General features: G+C 38.2%; 1 protein-coding gene across 1 annotated transcript in view; it reads right to left on the reverse strand.

Annotated features, from left to right (window-relative positions):
• Nucleotides 1–11,514: 11,514 nt before the first annotated feature.
• Nucleotides 11,515–22,563, reverse strand: part of mtTFB1 (mitochondrial transcription factor B1) — a 31,815-nt gene continuing 20,766 nt past the window's right edge. The window contains exon 5 of the mRNA XM_083119728.1: nt 11,515–11,966. Coding sequence (XP_082975854.1) covers nt 11,708–11,966 — 259 coding nt within the window. The 3' untranslated portion in view covers nt 11,515–11,707. The remainder of the gene's footprint in view (nt 11,967–22,563) is intronic.

Raw genomic sequence — 22,563 nt, forward strand, 5'->3', positions numbered from 1 at the left:
TCCCCCCCTGGTTCCGACGTCACTGCCAATTATCGTCGTCTCCCGTAAAAGACTGAATAGCTGTCACTAAACATTTTGAGTCACCAACTCAATAATTTGGAGCCAGAAAAATTCAATAATCGTTTTGAACAATCATCTTCCAGTATTGTTGAAAAGGAGGAGAATTGCTACGAAACCACAACGCTATCCATCCATACAACCGCGATTTAGGCTATGGTAAGAACTTCTCTTACAGGTATTGTATCATAAGGTAGAATTAGTTAATCCTTGGCCCACTGGTGTACGCAAAATATTTTGTCGTAGGGGTTGGACTGGTGAAGGTGGATATTGCACGTTCTGGGGGGGGGGACGATACACGAAATATTTCGTAATTGCAATTTTTAATCTTCGTTTTAAAACTGGTTCAAAGACAAAAATTGTAATCGGCGGTCATTTTATGCGACGTTTTCAGTTACTATGATTTTTTTTTGTGTGTGCGCGTGAGTTCTTTACTGAAAATTTTAATTTTCTAAAAAAAAAAAAAAAGTGTCTTGGCTGCATTTTCTTCCGCTCCTCGCATGAAGAGGGCCAAACTGGCCGACACATTTTGACATAAATACTTACATTTTGGAACTGCTTGTTCTACTTCTGACCAGTGGCGTAGTAGCAGGAAGGGGGAGGTGTTGCAAATCGACCATCGCTATTTAGTATCGTTAATAGAAGTTATTAATTTCCATAGAAGTATCTAGTCCAGTGGCGGTGATTGGGTTCCAAAACTGCGGCGGGAGGACAGTTTGCTTTCACTTGGTTGATAAAGTTTAGCATAGTGCGGGGGCAAGTGTCAAAAAGTGGGGAGGGCAACTGCGCCCACCTGATTCCCGCCACTGATCTAGTCTATACGTTCATTTTTTACTCACTTCTACTATTAATTAATAGAATCTTCTAAGTCGCACGAGTGTAACGTGACCTGCTAATTTATAGGCCGTCGCAAGTCATTAGCTTACTACGGCTTCAGAATTTCTCTCCCTAACTGTCTCTCTCGCTAGCTCGGTCTCATCGATTAAACGGAATAACACAACCACAACAACTATAAATACGGAGAATGTTAAGAGAAAATTATATTATTCGCAGAATTATATTTACGTTAAATTTACTTTCTCCTACTTCGATTCTTGCTTGAAATTATCATTTCATTTTCTTCCCATTCACATAAGTATGGAAAACATCAGATATTCAGTATTTGATTTCGAAAGACCCGTTCAATGATGCACATTCATGAACACATGTGCTCAGTTGTACCAAAATATTACAATGACATATGTTATTCAGTACACAAATATATAATTTTAACAAACAGTAAATGAAATCTGTTTTAATAAATTAAGATAAAATACACAGAAAACAAGTACATATCAATATAGATTAGTATAACCGTAAAATAATGAATACTATTTCATTTCATCACATACTCCTCGTAATAAAAAGGATATATTTACACAACTCTTTTTTATCAGTGTACGTAAGTGTTCTGCTAGTTTGATTGAACTCGAATAATCAAGAATTTTAATACATTTGATAAAATAAAACATTCAAAAATAGCTAGCCTATAAACCCGAGAAATAATAACTCTATTGTAAAATGACAATATCTTTATGTTGAAATAGAACTACTGTTCTTAATTTATGCACTAATTTTCAGTGTCAGTCTAAAAGTAATAGCTTGCGCCTTTGAATTTTATCGAGAGCTATTTTAACGAAAGTCGGACAGAGCAACCTACATAATGCTTTATTTCTTATACAATTACATGATTCATCTTGTGACAACTCACATTTTATTAAGATATTATTAAATTTAAAGATACCGAAATAATGGATATACATTATTGTCAATGTATCTTATTTACAAAAAAAAAATAAGGCACACGTTTAAAAATTTTATTGTCCTGACATCTATTACAGTTAATTTATCAATGGTGATGAGTTTGCTTCGTCCCAGGTAGAATACATAAAGGTCCAAACATATTTTTGTTTTGGACATTGGATGAGACATTACTCAATCGGACATAGGTGCTTTTCTGGATGTATTGCAAATAACTTTCCACGTATATGTTAAATATATGTTGAATTTCCATGAAAAAATAAAATTATGAAACCCTACAATTATTATTTCGTGTGAATTGTAAGGACTTATTAACGTCACAAACGAATAAGCTGAGAATTCCCGAAAACAAAAACACACTCGACGGACACACTTCTACAAATTCTACTTTAACTTTTAATGTAAATAATTTTCAAACATAAACATGTCTTCAACTTCATGTATACATGTAAGTTAAATCCAGTATAGAACTGACTTCAACCTTCTTTTTTAGTATTTAGAAAGAAAAGGAATGGCTTGTTTTGAATTTGTTTTTAAGGTGTTCTTTAGAAAAGAGAATCGAATTACCTGGCACATGATTTGTTTTACCTTTTATCACAGACCTTTCTAAGTTCATTACATTTGGTATGATTGCTAATTGTGCACTTCCCTTCGACACAAACGTTGTTACGGTATTTTGCTGTCTATTACTTCTACTCCAGTAGCCATACCGTCGACTTCACGGGGAGGGGAGGAAGGCACTTCCCCAAAATTCCTGAAGAGCATCAGCCATTTTGTATATTTACATATATGTTTGTATTTTTGTTATTTAGCGTCACTGTTTTGCCACTTTTGGCTAATCGCAACGATGAAGATGAGTGATGATTTGATTAAATCGATTAAGGGACACCCACAAATAATATTCATGCTCAGGCTAAGACTGGGATCCCGAAAATTCGGTGGTGTGATGGAAAAATATTTGAAGTGTCTATGTCCTGAAGGAAGAGAAATACTAACAGTTGTCACTTAAACTTCCATATCTCATAATAAAGCAGCAGTAATTCTTTGTTCATAATTAATGTAAATCTGGTACTACTTGTTTACTTAAAATTTGAAACTATAACAGCAGAAAAACAAATATAAGATGGCACAGAAAAAAAATATAGGTTACACATACGTTCTTAACGGAAAGTGTGTGTTTTGTCAAAAAAATGTCAACATGTATTGATTGAGTGCATAGTTGACAGATTGGTTCTTCGGCGCAAGACCGCAAGGTACAAGTGGCCTTGTGTCCCCCTCCAACTGAAAAAAAAGGGGCCCCCACAGATGGTAGCCACGTTGACGCCGTTGTGGGGCTCATTAACTACTGAGAGCTACCTGTGCCATAATTGGTTCTTTCTTGAAGCGAGCGACAGCACCAATTCACCGTGGCGTGGTGTGGACTCTACAAGCCTGTGAATGTGGATCACATTGATTTGAAGCCACTCGGACATCAACTGTTCCCTTAGTTCAGCGAGATTGGACAGATGTCTCTCTCTCTCTCTGTGCTACTACAGACTTTTTTTTAAAAAAAAAAAACACAACAGGATTCAGATCTAGGGATATTGCTGGCCAGGGAAGATGGCAGCTCCTCGCCATCAGTCGCTGGCAGTTTGGTGTCGGTGTGCTCAGCAGTTGTCCTGAAGAATTGGCGTGTCCTGTCTGCATCTGGATTATCAGAAACACTTCCATTGGATAATTTATAATTTTAACACAGGTATATTATCATAATCAGACTGTGTCGTGAACTACATAACACCCTGTACTTTTTTCTATCGCACATATAACTTCAATTTGCTTCTGGTGGCAGAGAAAATGTAAGAATTCTCACGTCACACATTATAACTTGTTACTCCCACATGCCTCAGCAGAGGTGGGCAATCATCCAACCAGTTATGGGGTGACGTGTGGTCAGCATGAAGAATCCCCAGTCATTGTTGCAGATTTTCATGGCCAGGTTACGCTTCTCATTTGCAGCTCCTAATTTCCTCATGACGGTGGGTGGCCACTGGTCCCATACACCGTCTGAAATCTCAGGAGAAAAGTTGTTATGCTTCACATGGCCATGGTGTGGAACTAAAAGATTCATAACCGCTAAGTGTTTAGCTTTAATATTTCTATATGTGTATGATTCTCTTGTTGTACTGTATCAGAATAAATATACTTGTATTGCTACCACAAAGAAAGTGGAATACGAGGGTCACTATTTATATTTTGAGCATAACAATGAAAAAACAGGAATTTGGCATTGAAAACTGCTTTATTGTTTTTCGAAGTATTCTCCTTTATGGTCAATACACTTTTGCATTCGTTCGAACCATTTGTTAAAGAAGTTTTTCCAATCTTCTTGAGACACCTCCATAATATGGTTTTTGAACGCATCAACGGCATCTTCCGCCGACGAAAATCGCTGTCCACGCAATTTATTCTTGACATTCGGGAACAAGAAGAAGTCATTGGGTGCCAAATCAGGACTGTACTGCGGATGACCCATCAATTCGATTTTTTGACTGTTCATAAAGTCGGTTGTTAGACGAGATGTGTGACAGCTGGCATTGTCTTGATGAAGAATGATCCGACGGCGTTTGTTTGTTTTCCGTATTTGACCGAAGACCTCTGGCAAACAAATTGTTGTGTACCATTCAGAGTTGACCGTTCTACGTTCCTCTAAAGGAACAGTTGCCACATGACCAGTTTTTCCGAAAAAACAGGCGACCATTTGTTTCGATGTGCTTCGAGCGCGAACAACTTTTGTTGGATTGGGTTCATCTTGAAACACCCATGCATATATCCATGATTCGTCACCTGTTGCAATCTTATATACGTCTTTTGAAGCACCACGATTGTATTTATTGAGCATTTGTTTGCACAAATTGACGCGAGCATCTTTTTGAGTTTTTGTCAAATTGTGTGGGATCCAACGAGAACATACCTTTCTCACAGCTAAATGATCATGTAATATTTTATATATGCTGGTGGAACTAATGCCTATGGTTGCCTCAATCTCACAGTATGTCACATGACGATCTTGCAGTATTAGGTTTTGCACAGCATCAATGTTTTCATGAACAAAAACTGATTTTGGACGACCTTCGCGAATCTCGTCGGTGAGCGAATGGCGGCCACAATTAAATTTGTTATACCAGCGTTTCACAGTGGCAAAGGATGGGGCTTCATCGCCAAATGTGGAAGTAAGTTGATCGATGCACTCTTGTCTTGATAACCCACGTCGAAAATCGTAGAAAATCATCGCATGAAAATGTTCACGAGTTAATTCCATTTTATTGTTGTCGCGCAATCTCTAAGGCAACATAAACAATACAAATCAAGCTATTGACAAAACATTTGAAGTACGTTATGGTCAATAATCCCAGACGATTCGGTGCAAACGTCAAATCGCGCCTAACTTCAATCAGTGGTGCCAAGGCTCAAAATATAAATAGTGGCCCTCGTATGTGCTACCTTTCTTCCCTAACCTAATCAGTGGTGATTACACCCAAGGGTAGAATACACTACCCCTATCCACGGGGTGGGTGGTCAGCTGATGATTCAAGCACCCAACACACTAACCACCTAAATTGTCTGTTCTGCAAATAGTACAAATATTATGTTAAAGTTGTTGTATATGTGGAAAATTAGTGGATGGTTGGGTGTCTTCTAGCTTCGCTACCCCTCTTTGAAACAAAATGTTCACCACTGAACTTAATCATTATTTTTTTTCTTCCCCAGAAATCAGAACAATCTATAGAATGAACTCCACGTGGCAATTTGCTTTGTATGTAAAATAGTATAAGATGGTCCACAATTTTCAACCTAACGACAACGCGGAGATCAGTTTGTTCTTGTCGGAAAAGAATAACTTGTCATGTAGCGTCCAATCCAGTGTACTGCTTGCCTGGACTTATGTTCCTCAGCAACAATTCGTCACCTTTTTGCAGGTTTTACAATTCTATCCAAGTATTTTGGCTAGGATTCCTTGAAAAAAGTTTAATTCAAGGTCGTACTGTATTATTACTTACCCTTGCCCACCTTAAACATCAGGATAAAAGCAGAACATGCCACAGAGAAAATAAGTAAGAGGCGAAAAGGGGTTATCAGTATTTTGAGGATATTGCACCACAATGAAGACGGAAGGAAGGGAGAGAATGAAGTGAAGCAAAATCATGGCTTGCTAGGTAGATCAAATGCCAGAGATGCAGGTTCAAGTCCTTGATGAGCCAACATTTCTTATTTTTAAATTTCTACATTGAAACTTCATGTTCAAGTGGTATCGAGTTGTACTATTTTTTCTGCTGACTTCCATCTCCATGGCAGAGTGATTAGCATAGTGCACTATGAAAACAGGTGTTTGAATACCAGTCTGGGCATGGGTGTTCTTTGTGTGTGCCCGTTTATCAATTACATATCTAGTATCATCACTCATCTTTGAGCTTAGCCAAACCAAATCAAACTAAAGTAAACATATTCATGCTCTAAGTTACAGACACAAACAATTGAATTCTGCGTGTGACTCCCAAGTTTCCCGTTGAAGGGATTAAGGGCTATATGTGCGCGAATCTAGTCTATTGAAACCAGTGGTGCCCAGGATTCAAGGTAATGTGAATAAACCAATTTTGTTTGCACTTCTGTCATATATGCTCATATTCTGTTCTTTTCCATGATTGATATGTGGTTAGCACAACATGCCACAATGCCAAGGGTCCTGGATTCAAATCCCGACCTGGGCACGGGTGTTCTATGAGAGTGTCTCTTCAATTTCATCACATCACCACTCATTCTCATTTTCACAATTGGCCAAAAGAGGCAGAAAAGCGACATAAAATAAATCAATCAATCAATCAATGATTGATATGCCACAGTCCTTTCATAAAAATGCTTTCTGCTGAGGAAAAGTAAGAGCTGTGCTTTCTTCTTGTGGAGTTGCATAAAGAGCACGATCAAATTCACCAAGGTCTTCCACCAGACAAAAATAATTGTTTGTGTAAGGTTTATTACCAGTTGATAGGCCATTGGTACTTCCAATTAAGCAACTAACCTGATTTTTTCTGACTTCATGGATTGTTTAGATATGCTTAAAATGTTACTGAAATCATATCCTAAAACAAAATACATAAAAACCATGTTCAAACTTATTTCAATCAAAATAGTTAACTGTATTATAATTATAAAATGAAATCATGAATTTACTGCAAAAAGAAATACGATAAAAAGATATAAAATTTTGCACTCTGATAGATAAAATAATAGTTTGACATTGAACATAAACTGCTTTGTAATTGAATATAATGAATGTCGCACCAGTTACACATGAGAAACATAAATAAATAACAGTTGAGAAACTTTTATTAGCCTTTCCTAATTCTTGGTTTTAAGCTTGTACACACTCTGCCTATTACTCTTAGGTAATAATATGGAATATATATATATTTTTTAATTGTAATTATGTTTATATTGTGAATATAAACACACATGTATTTCACACTAAGGAACAAAAATTTTGGATTTTTTCAAACATCTGAGAAGCTTTTGTTGTACCCCCAGGCCCTGTACTGGAACCATAATTAATAACATGCTTTAGAGTACTTGGTGTGAGGTGGTATATCAATTCAATATCCATAAAAGTGTTCATGTGCAAGTTTGGTAATTTTTGTAAGAACATTTTTAAAATTCTTCTTTATGTTGAAAGTAACCAGGTATGTATGAGTATTACTTTTTATTTCTCATCATTTCAAAATAGTAGTGATTCATAACTTATACTACAGTGCTGCAGGAAGAGGATTTCACTCAAACTCCAATAGTTCCCACAGATGACACTAGATAGTGTACAGAATTGAGAGCTTCTTTGTTCATCACTCGAACAGGTAAAATGAGCAGTATACCCTTGAAGCCCAGTACTACACATATAACCATAATTTGTATCTAGTAGTGAGCCCTCAAATATAGATTGTGAAGTTTAAGACAGAGTGAAATTGAAACTTAAGTGAACATGATCATCTCCATGATAAAATGTAGTTTAGTCTATCTTGCCGGTACATAGCGGTATAGGAAAATGAAATATATGGTTGTGGGCTGAAACTACCAAAGCGGATATTTTCCATTTGTGTGTCTATGGTTATCTAGCATTAAAATGATATTGGAATATATATACACTCGAGGGTGGGAGACTTAAATGAGTATGAGCAAACTCTAATGTACACACTGTGTAATTAAGGTTTACGGTATATTGCCAATATCTAACATCATAAATTCTGAAGAAAGAATTGAAGATAAAATTATCTAGTAAAAAAGAATAGTATCTGTATTTTTGTTCTTTTACATAACTTTTCTGCCACTTTTGGGTAAACAAAAAAAATAAATTAGAAATGCAGGGTTATTCAAAGTGATAGTTAGGGTTTTGGTATTCTTTCTGGCAGGTCATGAAACATATGAAATTTATAATCGCAACAATTGATGGGCACTAACAAAGTTCTATTCGTAATAGGCAATGTCCCACCCATACTTATGCATTTGGCAGCTAGGAGGCAGGTTTTAGAAGATGGCGGCTCACGGCTCTGAGAAGGTGTTTCTTTTGTGCTCCAATTTCACCAGTCAGTTCCAAGAGACAGGGTGTCGCATAAGAAAAAACTAGAATCATAAGTGGACCTGGTTAGAGAGGCTTTCCAACAGAGTCCTAGAAAATCACAGAGGACTCCAGTAGCGGCTCGTGCCTAAAATAACAGGTGAAGAAGTACATTTATAGGCAATGAAAAACAAATAGTAAGTTGAACTGAATCATGCTTGACTCACCTACGTTTTGTAGATCAAATCGATCCTTCTATCTTTCAGGGCTGCAAATCTATCGATAATGTCTTCATGGAAGGGGTGACGTTCAATAAGTTCGTTCAAGAGCTCATTTTGGATTGAAACGTTCGCCAAAGATGAAAGTCGGTTCTGTGGTGTCGCGCTTCTTGAGTAGGTTTTTATTCTCTTGAGGCACGAGAAACTCCTTTCCACTGATGCACTGGTTGAGGGTATTGTTTCGACCAGGGAGAAGAGTTTGTAAGTTTCCTCGAATACATCTCGATTTGCCCTCAAAGAATGAAGAACTTCTTCAGGTGTGCAATTTTTGTACTTTAAATGATCATTGTAAAAAAGAGACAGCTCATTTTTAAGGCGCTGAGGCTTATTGAATATTTGGGGATAACACTGTTGTAGCTGGCATAGTGCATCGGAGGGGAAATTAATGGAATGTGTCTGAAATTTCGATGTGTCTACAAGACAGAGGAACTTCAATTTGTCACAGTCTTGAAACCGAACACTTATTTGCATCAAAATATTATCAAGTATTTCAAAGTAGAGGATTCTATAATTAAGGAAAACTTCTGATTGTTCTCTTCCGGTAGTCACACTCGTGAGTTTGGCTGTGTTTTCAAACAATGTACCGAAATATTGTTTGTTCCTTCTTGCCGTTAGAATATCAGTCATACTCTTGATTTTAGCCACGCAGAAACTGATGTCCAACGATCTTTTCTGAAGAACATCGAAAAGAACGTCAGTCATACTAAAAATGTCATTGAAAACTACGGCCAGGAAAGTGAACTGAAAACTGTTCATTTCATGAAGAAAACCTTTGCTTGATCGAATGGCCTTTTCATCAGATTCTGGATCGTCCATAATTATTTCAAATACATGTTTCAGCCTGTCCCAGTCTTCAATGATCACACGAATGAGTCTGGAATGGGAACTCCTCCTCGTCTCAGTTAAAGTTGGAATTCTTTTGGCCAAAACTGAATCAAGAACATGCGTTCGTTTGGCAGATTTGTGAAAAAAATTTGGAAAACCACTGATACTCGCAAAAAATATGCAGCATTTCGAATTGCTATTGCAACTTTGTTTCAGAACTATATTTAGCCGATGGGCTAAACAATGGACAAACATTGCTTGAGGTGCTTTATCCTTAATTCTTTTCTGCAGTCCGTTTAAGTGCCCTGACATTACACTTGCCCCATCGTAGCATTCCGCAACTAATTTACGTTCATAATCAATAACCAGTTTCCCCTCTTCATTAACATATCTCACAATAATGGAGCACTGTGATATCTGGCAAATATCTGTGGTGTCATCCACTTGAACAGAAAAAAAACCTGAAGCTTTAATTTCATTCCTAACATATTCCTGTAAGTACTCAGAAATGCATGCAATGAGTTCGTTTTGTAATGTCTTAGAGTCACCACTGAACACGTTTTTTATTTTCTTGTAATGGTTCTGTATTTCTAACGAACTTCTCGATATTAATAATGCAACAAGTTCCTTGAAATTCCCACGATTAAGCGAAGACACGCTTTCGTCGTGACCCCTGAACGCAAGTTTTTGTTTACATAAATACAGCGTTGCGTTAACTATTAATTGTAGGAAAAGCCTATTTAATCTTACATTTTCATTGAACTGTACATTTAAAAGCCTACTATTTTCTTGAAGGGCATCTGCTATGGTATTCCTGTTTTTTTAAAAACTTTGAATTGTAATTTACACTTTAAATGTTCCACCGAATCATTGTGCTTATGCAGAGAACGCGTTACATTGACAAAATCGTTATACCCTTCTTTATTCCACACATTGTATTTGTTACTAAACAGTAAACAAAGCCAGCAGAACAACGATTGCAAATATCGACTACTACACAACCAAGGAAAGTCGACAAACCAGGAACTTTTAAATTTAATGTTGTACGATTTCCCTGCCTTTTTGTTCTCTCGCTTAACTGATATTTGAAGAATGTCAGTGGCCCGCCCACAATTTAAAACGTCTTTTTGGTCTTCATCCGTCCATCTGGAAAATGGTGTCTGCAACAAATTACACACTAAGTCATTTACTGGGTTCATTGTAGAAACCACAGCTCAACACATGAACACAACACACGATAGGAAACGCAAAACACACACGCGGAACAAGATCTCGCGAGAACGCAAAGATTTTGCCACAATCACTGGATGCAATGTTTTTTCCGACGAGAGAACTGCTGCACCTAGAAGGCGACACCCGTTCAAGGCCAACACTAGGTGACGTCACCGTTGCCATGACAACCGGCTAAGTTTTCCGCAACCTGGCGGCATTTGCTCTTGGGTTGTTTTATGCTACGACGAACTCTTCACGTGCGTAGTGCCGAGCGGCGTATTATTGAGTATTATCGTGTGCGTTCTGCTGGGAAATAGTTTCATTTAACAAGCAAATGAAAAATGTCAATATTAATTTGAAAATTAGGTGAAAACATCTGCACTTGTTGCACTTGGCCAGCCGCCACTGGAGGACTCAGCACATGAAACCAACAATGTGGCATATTTTGTGAAGTGACTAAGAAAAAGCCATATTGACATTGCTGCTTCGAGGTTTAACACTTAAGGATCTCAAATCAAGTGTTGGACAATGGTAACAAACAGACTGATGAAAATCTTGTGAAACCTGCTTCCTAGTAGACAAATGAGTAACTACAGTGCATTGTCTATTACAAATAAAACTTTGAGTGTATGCATGAATTGGTACGGTACGTTCAATGACCTGCCCAGAAAAAAAAATTGAAATGCCGACAATCATTTTGAATTGTCCTGTATAACGGAGGAAGAATCTACACATGAAAAGTACACACAGAACAATATAACTACATTTTAAATTCTTTATTAACTCTTGGGCTTTAAAAACAATTGCAGTTTTATAGCTCCTATCACAATGCAATCAATTAACAATAGTTACTTCTGTTCTACATTATTTACAAATACAATTAATTTCTATCCTCATACTGTTACAGACTAATGTCAGCATAGATAGAACTTCTAAAAATAACTAGTATTTGTGAACATTACAAACACTTCCCACTCGTAGTTTCCGGGTCACATACAAAGTCCTCCTCTTCATCATAATTTTCATCGTCCATTAGTGGTGCTCTGTATTCATACTTATACAGTTTTGGATTCTTATCGCATATTTCACAATATGCTTTGCACAAGCGCCCAAACTCTTCCACAGTTAACTGGTATGGCCTGATCACGGCTTTCAAATCTGCCAGAGCATACATTTCTAAAGCTAATTTATCTCTTATTACTGGAGGGAACAGATTGCTGAAACAAAAATTAAAAGGCATTAATATGGCACACGTATAAAAACAATGTTTTTATGGGACCTTAACATTAAAATGCTTTCACCTTAAGCACATTTGTGGATATAGCTTTGGTGCGATGACATGTTTCTCCAGTAATGGTGATGCGTAACAGACATTTCAGTTCTTCAGACTGGTGAAAGTTTTTTTTTTTTTAAGTAAACAATGCCTTTCATTTACTCTTAACTTGAATTCCATTTCAGTTACTTATTTATGTTTGATTGATTGATTTGGTTCATTTTACATTGCTTTTTCTGCCACTTTTGGCTAATTTCGAAAATGAGGATAAGTGATGATGTGATAACATTAATGAAGGGACATCACAAAGAACACCCATGCCCAGGTTGGGATTCAAACCAAGACTCTTAACATGTGCTAACCATTCTGCCTTAGCAGTCAGCTATTTATATACACATATATCACGTCATTTTGACATTATGCTGGAACTTTTCTGAAAATGAGCAGGTATTAAAAACAAAAGTTGGAATAAGAACATCAATCTTTCATACTATGCGAATGAGAGACGCGGTAATAGATAATTCAGGTACTCACGTTTTCTGTGAAGCTGTTTTAAGTCATTTTCTTTCTATTAATTTCGATACCCACTGCCACCATACTCATTGGAATTTGTTGTGCCATTGCTTGACGCGTGTCTGCTGTTTCTTCCTAAATTGTATGCATGAGTACTTTTTCGATTTTATGTTTGTGGAATTTGATATGCTTTGCAAGTCTGGTGGTGGGTTGGGCCATTTTTGCATTTGATAGATGCTGCTGAATTCTTACACTGATAGGCCTGATGGATCTGCCGATGTAATGAACACTACAACCATGAACTGAACATAGTGGTCAGGCACACCACACCTGGCTTCCCTTACTGCAGCACTTAACACCGGTGAACAGCAGACGATACATATGCAGACATACAGGCGAAAACAGCACACCTAGCAGCAATTTAGGAAGAAACAGCAGAAACGCACAACGAATTTCAACAAGGATAGTGGTAGTGGCTACCGAAAATAATAGAAAGAAAATTACTTAAAACAGCTTCGCGAAAAACGTGAGTACCTGAATTATCAATCTTTCATTGACAGAAAATAATTTGTTTCAATTATGTTGTTTGGAATGCATGTTAATGAAGTCTTGAACTCAATTAATGTGTGTAATGTAACTAGCATGTACTATACAGGGTTATTCAAAATGATGGATACACTTTCATTCATGTATATTTCCTTGAATATACATTGAATATGAATAATATACATACAAGAGAGAGGAAAACGTCTAAAGTTTCTAATACTACCGCTAGAGCGCAGTTGCGTAACCAACCACTCGAGTGCGCATGCTCGTGCCACCAAGGACCCTTCAATTCAGTTCCGAGTAAGATGGCCACTGTGCAGCACAAGGTTTTCTGCATTCTTGAGTTCGGCAAAACTGAATCGGCAACAGCAGTGCAGCGAGCATTCACTCTTCGATTCGGCAGAGAACCACCAATTAGGAGGAGCATACACCGTACCCAATTTCAGCAAACTGGATATGTCTGCAAAGGAAAAAGCACGGGCCGACCGCATGTGTCAGAGGAGGATGTGAGACAAATTGAAGGCAGTCCTAGAAAGTCAACTAATGCAGCTAGTAGAGAACTTTGAATACCTCAAGCAACTGTATGGGGAGTTTTGAGTCGCCGTTTCTCAATGAAGCTCTTCCTCACCGATGGATAGGTCGCATAGGAAAGGAAGACCTGGCTCTTCTCTCGTGGCCCTCGAGATCTCCTGATCTCACACCATGTGACTTTTTCCTGTGGGGGTATGTCAAACAAGCCGTGTACGTACCACTTCTACCACAAACTCTGGGCAACCTGCAGAACAGTATCACAACTGCAGTGAAATCAGTCACACAAGAGATGCTTCTTCGTGTGTGGAATGAGTTCGGCTACCTTGTAGACGTTTGTCGAGCAGAAGGCGGCTGCCATATTGAACATCTGTAACCTCTATTGTAAGATTGTAAACTTTAGACTTTCCTCTCCCTCTTGTATGTATATTGTTAATATGTAATGTATATTCAAGGAAATATACATGAATGAAAGTGTATCCATCATTTTGAATAACCCTGTATAATCCTAGGTACTAGTGTGTTGCAGTGAGTGGGTTTCGCTCAAGTGCCTAATAGTTCGAACGGATGCCACTAGACAGCGTACGGAATTGAGATCTGCTTTGCTCAAGAGAATAACGCTCGAACAGGCAAAACGATTGGCACACACTCGAAGCCCACTTGTACACGGAGACCTTTATCTTTTCTGTTGAAATGGACCTTCAAATATGGATCATGAAGTGAAAGATGCTGTGAAATTGAAACTTAAGTGAACAGTCATCACTTCCATGTTTAAAGTAGTTTAGTCTATCTTTCCAATACACAGCGTTATATGAAAATGAAATAGATAATTGCGGGCTGAAACTGCTTGACTGACATTTTATATATGTGTTTCTATGTGTTATTTTTCACATTAAAATGATGCTTGATTATGTATCATTACTTTACCTTATTACTTAAAAGAATATGCAACTTTTCCGTACTGAACAATGACGTACAGGTATTTGTTGCACTGTGATAAGATATTTTAAATTGCTTAGGCAGGTCTGTCAACACTCTATTTTACATTTTGGTCTGATATACCAGGTGGCGCAAAAGTCAGTTTAGCCAAAAAGCACATTGATAATAGTATTACGATAGTGTATGTGCTTTTTGTGCTAAGTAATATTTTTTAGGTATACAGTTGGGAACATTGGAAACACTGTTTTGTATTGCAGCAAGATGGAGCTCCTCCACATTATGGACGTGATGTTCGATGTTTTTAGATGACACATTTGAAGAGTGGATAGGATGCAATGGTACCATTGATTAGCCTGCTCCTTCTTGTGATTTGACAGCATGCGATTTTGTTTTGTGGGGAATTGTTAAGGACAGTGGAGGCGATTGGGGGGGGAGGGAGGGCAGTTGTCCCCCAGTTTTCGCCACTTTTGCCCCCGCACTATGCTAAATCTCATCTACAAAGGAAAATATACTGTCTTTGCCCCCCTAGTTTTGGCACCTTGCCCCCCTCGTTTTTGGACCCAATCGCCGCCACTGGTTAAGGATATGGTATACTCACCATCACCGGCAGATTTGGATGCACTGAAAGAATCCATTATCAATGTGTTTCATGTCACCAACAATGATACAAGTTTTCTGCATCATATTTGCAATTCTTTTGTTGATCGTTGCACTCAATGTATTGCAAACAATGGAGGACACTTTGAACAAAACCACTGAAACTGGAATTTTGTGTATCTACTTGTATTTTGTATGTATACTTGAATTTTGTGTATAAACTTGAATCTATGCATGGGTAATCTGACTTTTGCACCACCCTGTATATATCGTATTTGGGTCTTGCATAGTAATGTACAGACTAATTATTTAGAATTGTAATTGCATGTAGTTGTTTGCTTTAATGTATGGGTTTAGGTTGGGAATACTGCTTATTATTAAGTTCTGTAATACGGGATAACCTCGTGTGTGGTGATAACATCTTGCAATCATTCCACTACACGTGTAGTACAGCACGCTCGAGGCTGAGAGACTTGAACCAGTAGGCACGAGCGAAGTGATCCCATGCAAGACTGTTTCCTTGATATAGTAATCATAAAACACATAATACTCACTGCATTTGTTCATGCTTTTGAGTTGTGAAGATCACTGTGCAATCATCCTCCTAAAGTCCTGCACTCAACAAAACCAAAACGTAACACAATATTCTTCTACATCATTATCATCTGTCATTTTCATGGCAACAACATAATATTCATAAGTGCATATCCTTCATCAAAGCATGAATATACAGGGTGATTATAAAGTCTCAATCCATTTTTAAGAAAAAGAGATTTGAGATTAGAACAAATGTATTGAATGAACTCCCTTGTACATGGTAACATATAATCAACATTGAAAGCAAAATTGTCTGACATAATAAGTGGTGTGCAGAAAAAAAATCCATGAAAGTGTCACCTCAACGTACTTCCACATGAGCACCCTGCACGTCTACAAATGTATCCCAACGACCCACCATTTCACCAAACACCTTTGAGACCATTGCCAGTATCATGTTGAACATAGCTTGCTGGATACATTGACGTAGGTGTTGAAGAGGCGACGCTCACTCTATACATCTGCGACTTGATGTAGCCCCATGCAAAAAAGTCAAAGAGGTGTGAGATCTGGAGATCGTGGTGCCCATATGCATTGTGATCCCCTGCCATTCCATCTACGTGGAAACACAGCATACAAGTATGCCCGAACAGTCTTTGCGAAGTGTGGCCATTGTGTGTCCTGCAAAGAACAGGCTGTATACCTTGGACTTTGTGAACTTCAACCACACATTGAATTTGGAGGATGTTTTGTTCTCATTGAAGGATAACCGTGGGTGTTCATTGACCCACACTCTGTACAGCTATCCGTTGACAGTTCCACATAACACGTGTTTCATCAAATTGTATTTCTCCCCTGCCTCAAACAACTCTGCACACCTTGTTTCGCGACCATCATACTACTCCCTTTCTAACTTGTGCACTATCTGAATGTGCTATGACTGTATTTTAAGGTGTGATGGAGTATCTTTCACACAGTCAGTTGAGGTAACAACAGCTCCCAGCTTAGCCTTCTTTTTCATGCATTTGGGCTTCTGGTGATGGCTTCTACCCATTGCACGGTTTCGACTGCTAAGCTGCCCTTCCCAAACGTTTAGCATCATGCATAGTACCTCTTCACTTGAATTTTTGAACCAGTAGCCTGAAATTAGCCCCTGGTTGTATCAGGTTTGAGGAATTTCATTTCGAAATTTGCCTGGACCTCTTTGAAGCTTAATCACATAAACGTCACAACACAGTTATTCTCTTTTCTGTAGTCAGCATCTTTCGAATCACGCACAAAAGAAAGAGGAAATCAGTTATTTTCACAAAAATGGATCGAAATTTAATAATCACCCTGTATAAGTGTAATATGTCATATAATCTGCATTTCAATACACAAATAACAAATAGGGTTTCTAATATGTAACTATTGATTGAATTTTCCTCATTCCCCCATTTTCTTATTTCTAGCTCTTCACCTAATTCAGAGCCACCAGCCACCAAGCAGGGACATCGGAACTTATTTCGGAGTGGGGGGGGACAAGTTCTTAAATCCACCAACCAATTTTTACAATCTATTTCCTACATATATATATGGGGGTGTGCGTGTGTGTACACACACATGCATATATACACATACATACATATGCGATCAGAGATGAATTCCATACCAAGGCTAAAAAACATAAAACTTCCTTAAAATCTCCAAATTTTTGCTAAAAGCTGAAGCTGTAAAAGGGACATTCAGCACACATAAGGACAACAAACACATAACCCCACAGAGGATTATAATTGCTGTGGGACCAGGCACCAGATTCTTCTTGAGAAAAGGAAGCTGGAATTTTTCCTTGTAGGGCGGTCAAGTGACCCTTGAACTTCCCTTTGGGCACCCTACAGATATCACCTTGTAATTAAATGGTCCCTGGTTCAACAGCAGGTGAAAGAACTTGCCAGTGAGAAGTACTGTAATATTCCAATTTACTCACAATTATCGTATTAAAAGAAAGAAAGAAATTTTAGGGCATCCAGTACAATGCAAAGTTATTACGTAAAATATGTCTTGAAGTTTTATGCTGAGGAATAATGATGATTATCTAGAGATATTGTTGTGGGGATGTTATCAAGTTCTCGGGGCTGATGATAAGAATGGAGCTTACTGGTAATGTGCTAATTGCTCACAATCGAATATCAACTAAAGGTTAAAAGATTAAAAATCAGTAACTTACGTGTGTGAGCATGAGATTTATCGAACTACGTTTCGAAGGTTGAGGATTTAGGTCAAAAGGTATAGGAAAAGACACTTTCTAAAAAGATGATGTAAAATGCACATAATAAAACCGCGCAATACTGATATAAAAACAAGAGAACATTCAAAGCTGATGAAGGAGAACGGCCGATCGGTGCTCGGGGTAGGCGAATGCACGGTGTCAGCTCATACCTGGAGAAGGAAAACTCCTCCCCTCCGGTTTATCCTCAACTGGGGCTCACGAGTCACCAATCCAAGGTGAATTCAACTTCCACCTCGGCAGCTTTCCTAACCTCGGGGGTAACATGGAAGCCCATCTCGTCTCTATTCCCGGCAGCTTTATCCCATTTTTTAAAAAAGTTTATCCATCCGTCTTCCAAGTTTCCATCATCCCTATTGAGTTTATTCCTTTTATCTGCGCATATATAGGCTGCCTCATACACATTCCTATCCAATTTATTGTTAATTTTCCTGATGACTTCTCTTTTGGTGATCTTATGCTGGTTAACTAATACATGTTCAGATAATCCAGTGTTGAGTATACCCTCCTTTACATCTTTATCGTGTTCACCCCACCTAATTTGCATACTTCTCCCTGTCTGTCCCATGTATTCCTTTCCGCATTCACATACTATCCTGTACACTCCCTTTTGCTCTTCAGGGTTATCATGCCTATACCCCCTTCCTTTCTTATAAGACGTCAAGTGTTTTTCAATGCTCCGAGGTGCTCTCACCCCACATTTTATCCCGTATCCCCTCACGGATTTTTCAATTTTCTCGGAAACACCCTTAAAATACGGAATCCCGACAAAATACGTGTTCATTTCATCCTTTCCTACCTCTGTTTTATCTTCATCTTCATGTTTATCATTTTGTGATAGTTCTTGTCTAACAATCTTTTTTGCTTTCCTAGCTACTTTTTCAATATCGTGGATAGTATACCCATTCTTTATACCCACCTTCCTTATCCATTCTTCTTCTTTTTCTTTCTCTTTTTCGTCATTGCACAGCCTTTCGGAGCGAATGAAAAAGTTAAGAAAAACATTTAACTTAGTTCTATTTGAATGTTAGGATCTCTTATGGAGGTACAGCTCGCCAGCCAACGGTTTATGAAAGACCCCGGTTACAATCCGTTGTCCGGTTTTAGCAAGGCACAAGTCTCCCAGTTGAGGATAAACCGGAGGGGAGGAGTTTTCCTTCTCCAGGTATGAGCTGACACCATGCATTCGCCTACCCCGAGCACCGATCGGCCGTTCGCCTTCATCAGCTTTGAACGTTCTTTTGTTTTTATATGAGTATTGCGTGGTTTTAGTATGTGTATTTTACATCATCTTTTTAGAAAGTGTCTTTTCCTATACCTTTTGACCTAAATCCTCAACCAACTATTTCTCGACGAGGCACCATGTCAGGTGTCTGAAAACATCGTTTCAACCTGAAGAAGGAGGTAGTATAACCTTCGAAACCTAGTTCGATAAATCTCGTGCTCACACACGTAAGTTACTAATTTTTAATCTTTTAACCTTTAGTTGAAAGAAGAATGGGGCTGGCTCCCAAAAGCCTATTTATTTATAAAAGTAAAAAATCCTATGGTGATGCGAGTTTCCTTTGGCATTTCGACAATTTCTTTTTAAATCAAATGTCTAGAATATTTTCAACATCCAGTTGGAATACGTGTGCATGGGGGAGGAGAAGGTGAGAAGATTTGTTTTCCCTTCCTCTTATAATTGTGTTTTTAGTGAAGTGTCCTGTAGTGTATAAAAATAGGTTAGTGAGTGAAGATGAATCAGATTAGTGTGTTATTACTTAAACAAACACTGTTTTCTACATTAACAAACGAGGATAAACATCTTGGACAGTGGGGGCAACCTCAAGGAGGGGGAGGGGGGGGCATTGCCGAGGTTTTTTTTTTTTCGATTTCTTGATCACGTTGGCACTATCATACTTGCCGCCGGCCGCCACTGATATGAACTATAGTTGATTGAAATACACGATTTTAATTTAGTACTTGTTTACAATATGATTTAAATAATTTTTAATACTTTTAAGTATGTCTAAACAACCCATGAAGTTATGAAAAAATCAAATTAGTTGCTTTATTGGAACCACCAAGCCAAGGTCATATAAACCTGCAATAAACTGGACACAAACAATTATTTTTATCTGGCGTGGGACACTCTGAAGCGCTGAGCTTCTGGCGAGCGACCGAATCACATCCCTACCTCCACCCCCTCCTTTCTCCAACCAGTGCGTCACAAAATGCGGTATGATGTGTTACACATCGTGCGATCACATTTTATATTCCATTTTAAATGTCTTACGTTTACACAGAGGCGATTACTGTAAAACTTGTTACTGAAGTTTGTGAAATGGCTAAAGGATACGATGACGATAATCATGAATGAAGAAATCATGTATGTGCTTCCCTGAAAATCGAACCCCTTTTTGTTAAGCTTTTAATTTTCGCGGCTTTACTACAATCGCTTTCTCTCGTGTAAATGATCAAGGAAAATTTTAATCTACTGCTTACCTCAAAAAAAAAAAAAAAAAAAAAAAAACTTTTCTGCTGGTTCTTTTACTCTTCACATGCAACCACCTTTTTATAACCAAATTTGACATATTAATAATGATACGATGTGGTGGTCGACGGACACACTGTTTCGATGCACCGGGGCGATTCACAATAGATAACTGACTGTAACTGGCCAAACCAAAACCAAACTTCAACTGAAAAGTTCCACACAAAGCACTTTACTTAACCTTGCAGGCACAAGGCATGCAGAAAGAGTGAGGGAGAAAGGACATTTTGTTCCTCCACAACCATGGCCGTATTTAGAGGGGGGGTTTCTAGGGTTCAAACCCCCCCCGAAACTTCTGACATGTTGTATTAATGGAAGTTCAGAAACCAAAATGGTAACAAATTTTTAATTTTTTTTTTCGAAGCATCACAAAAATACATGGAGACAATGTTGAAACGATCGAGCTAGAATTTTCATACATTTGGAATTCTTAAACTTGAGTGAAACAGGATTTATTCTCAGAATCATAGCCCACCCGCGAACCCACCATTATCACTTCTGCTGTCATCTTTCCAGTGTTGCTCCTGCGTCACAAGGAATATAGACTGAAGATTCCCTTATGATTGTCCCAAAATTCCCTTTCCAGCTTTTAAATTTCCCGTCCGATAAAGTCGAAAATCCCCCTTGATAGGAGTTCAAACCTAGGATCTCCAGTTTCGTAGCGCATTACGTTCGCGATTGAGGTTACAATCCATGCACCAGGCTAAGTTGTTAAGAAGAATAACTGGTTCCACACTTTTCAAAATTCCAAAAATTTAATTTTAAAGTCAAACAACAAAAGCTTTATGACTAAAATTTCCATCTAACTTTTAAAGCTTTTCTCTTGAAGGTATCTAAAGTTTAATGACGAAGTATAATAATTGTGCATTTCAGTACACATTGTATGAAACGTAAAAAAAGAAAAAAAAGAAAATTGTGCTGGATATTCACTCATCTGTTGGATTGAGTAAGCCCCCTCAAGGATATAACAATATTATAATAATTATTATTAGTAGTATTATTATTATGGAATACAATTGTTTTATTATTATGAAATTTTAATTATTATTGTGCAATTATTGTTATTATTTATATTATTCAAATTTCTGGCGACGCCCATGGGAACAATTATGAATGAACCCCTCCCGAAATTTTTTCCTGCCTACGGCCATGTCCACAACACCTATTTCGCAGAAATGTGTCAGCTAGTATCTATTTAGGAACTCCAGGCAGTTATCTGAGTGCACGCACCTCTGCCCTCCTCCCTGGAGTATTGTTACAAGTGAGCGCACCTGTACAAAACCTGGTGGAACTCGAAACAGAAGTAGCAAATTCCTAGGGGGAAGGGGAGGGGGGAGGGAATTCACGTTCAACTTTATTTGAAGAGACCAAACTGCCATTCCTAATCTGCTTAGGGATCTGTCAGTCATGTACTTCCCTTTCTTGATGTTAGCAGAAACTTGAGGCCAGGTTCATTTAACGAGTACAAAAATATTTTCTCATTTTCTTCAGAATAAAAATAAGTTAGAAAAAATATAGCCCCATTTTTTAGGGTGCGACACGGGGGGGGGGACACCATATTACACCCCTCGATGATGAGTGGGGGCAAGTTGTCCCCCCTCTCCGGGGCTGACGTTCCTGCCACCAAGACCCAAAATATACAACTCAAGGGGATTGGGAGAAAATTCCCCTTTACATACCACATTATACAATCTGTAAAAACATAGCAGAACCAATAAACATACACATGGAAATACGTATATGAGTGCTTTCAGACCAAAGTGACAAGCAAAACTACCGTACAATGCATGCAATGGAATACAAACTGCCCCCACGTCTATGTATGCATGACTAACTGACAAAGGCACCACGGGTACATGCTACTGAGACAACTGTGCAGCAAAAGCGACAAGCAATATGAACAGCTACAGGGGTGCCCACAGGGGGAGGATTTATGACGGACCTGCATCATGGAAATTTCTGGGGGGGACAAAATTTTATAGTTTACAAATTCTATATATCTTCACACAAAAATGGGGGGGAATTGTTTCATTTGATTGACTTGTTATTGATTATTTACGGTTATGAAGTACGGTTTCT

Source organism: Lepisma saccharinum, chromosome 1 (assembly GCF_977018435.1).
Source record: "Lepisma saccharinum chromosome 1, izLepSacc3.1, whole genome shotgun sequence".
Taxonomy (NCBI): Eukaryota; Metazoa; Arthropoda; class Insecta; order Zygentoma; family Lepismatidae; genus Lepisma; species Lepisma saccharinum.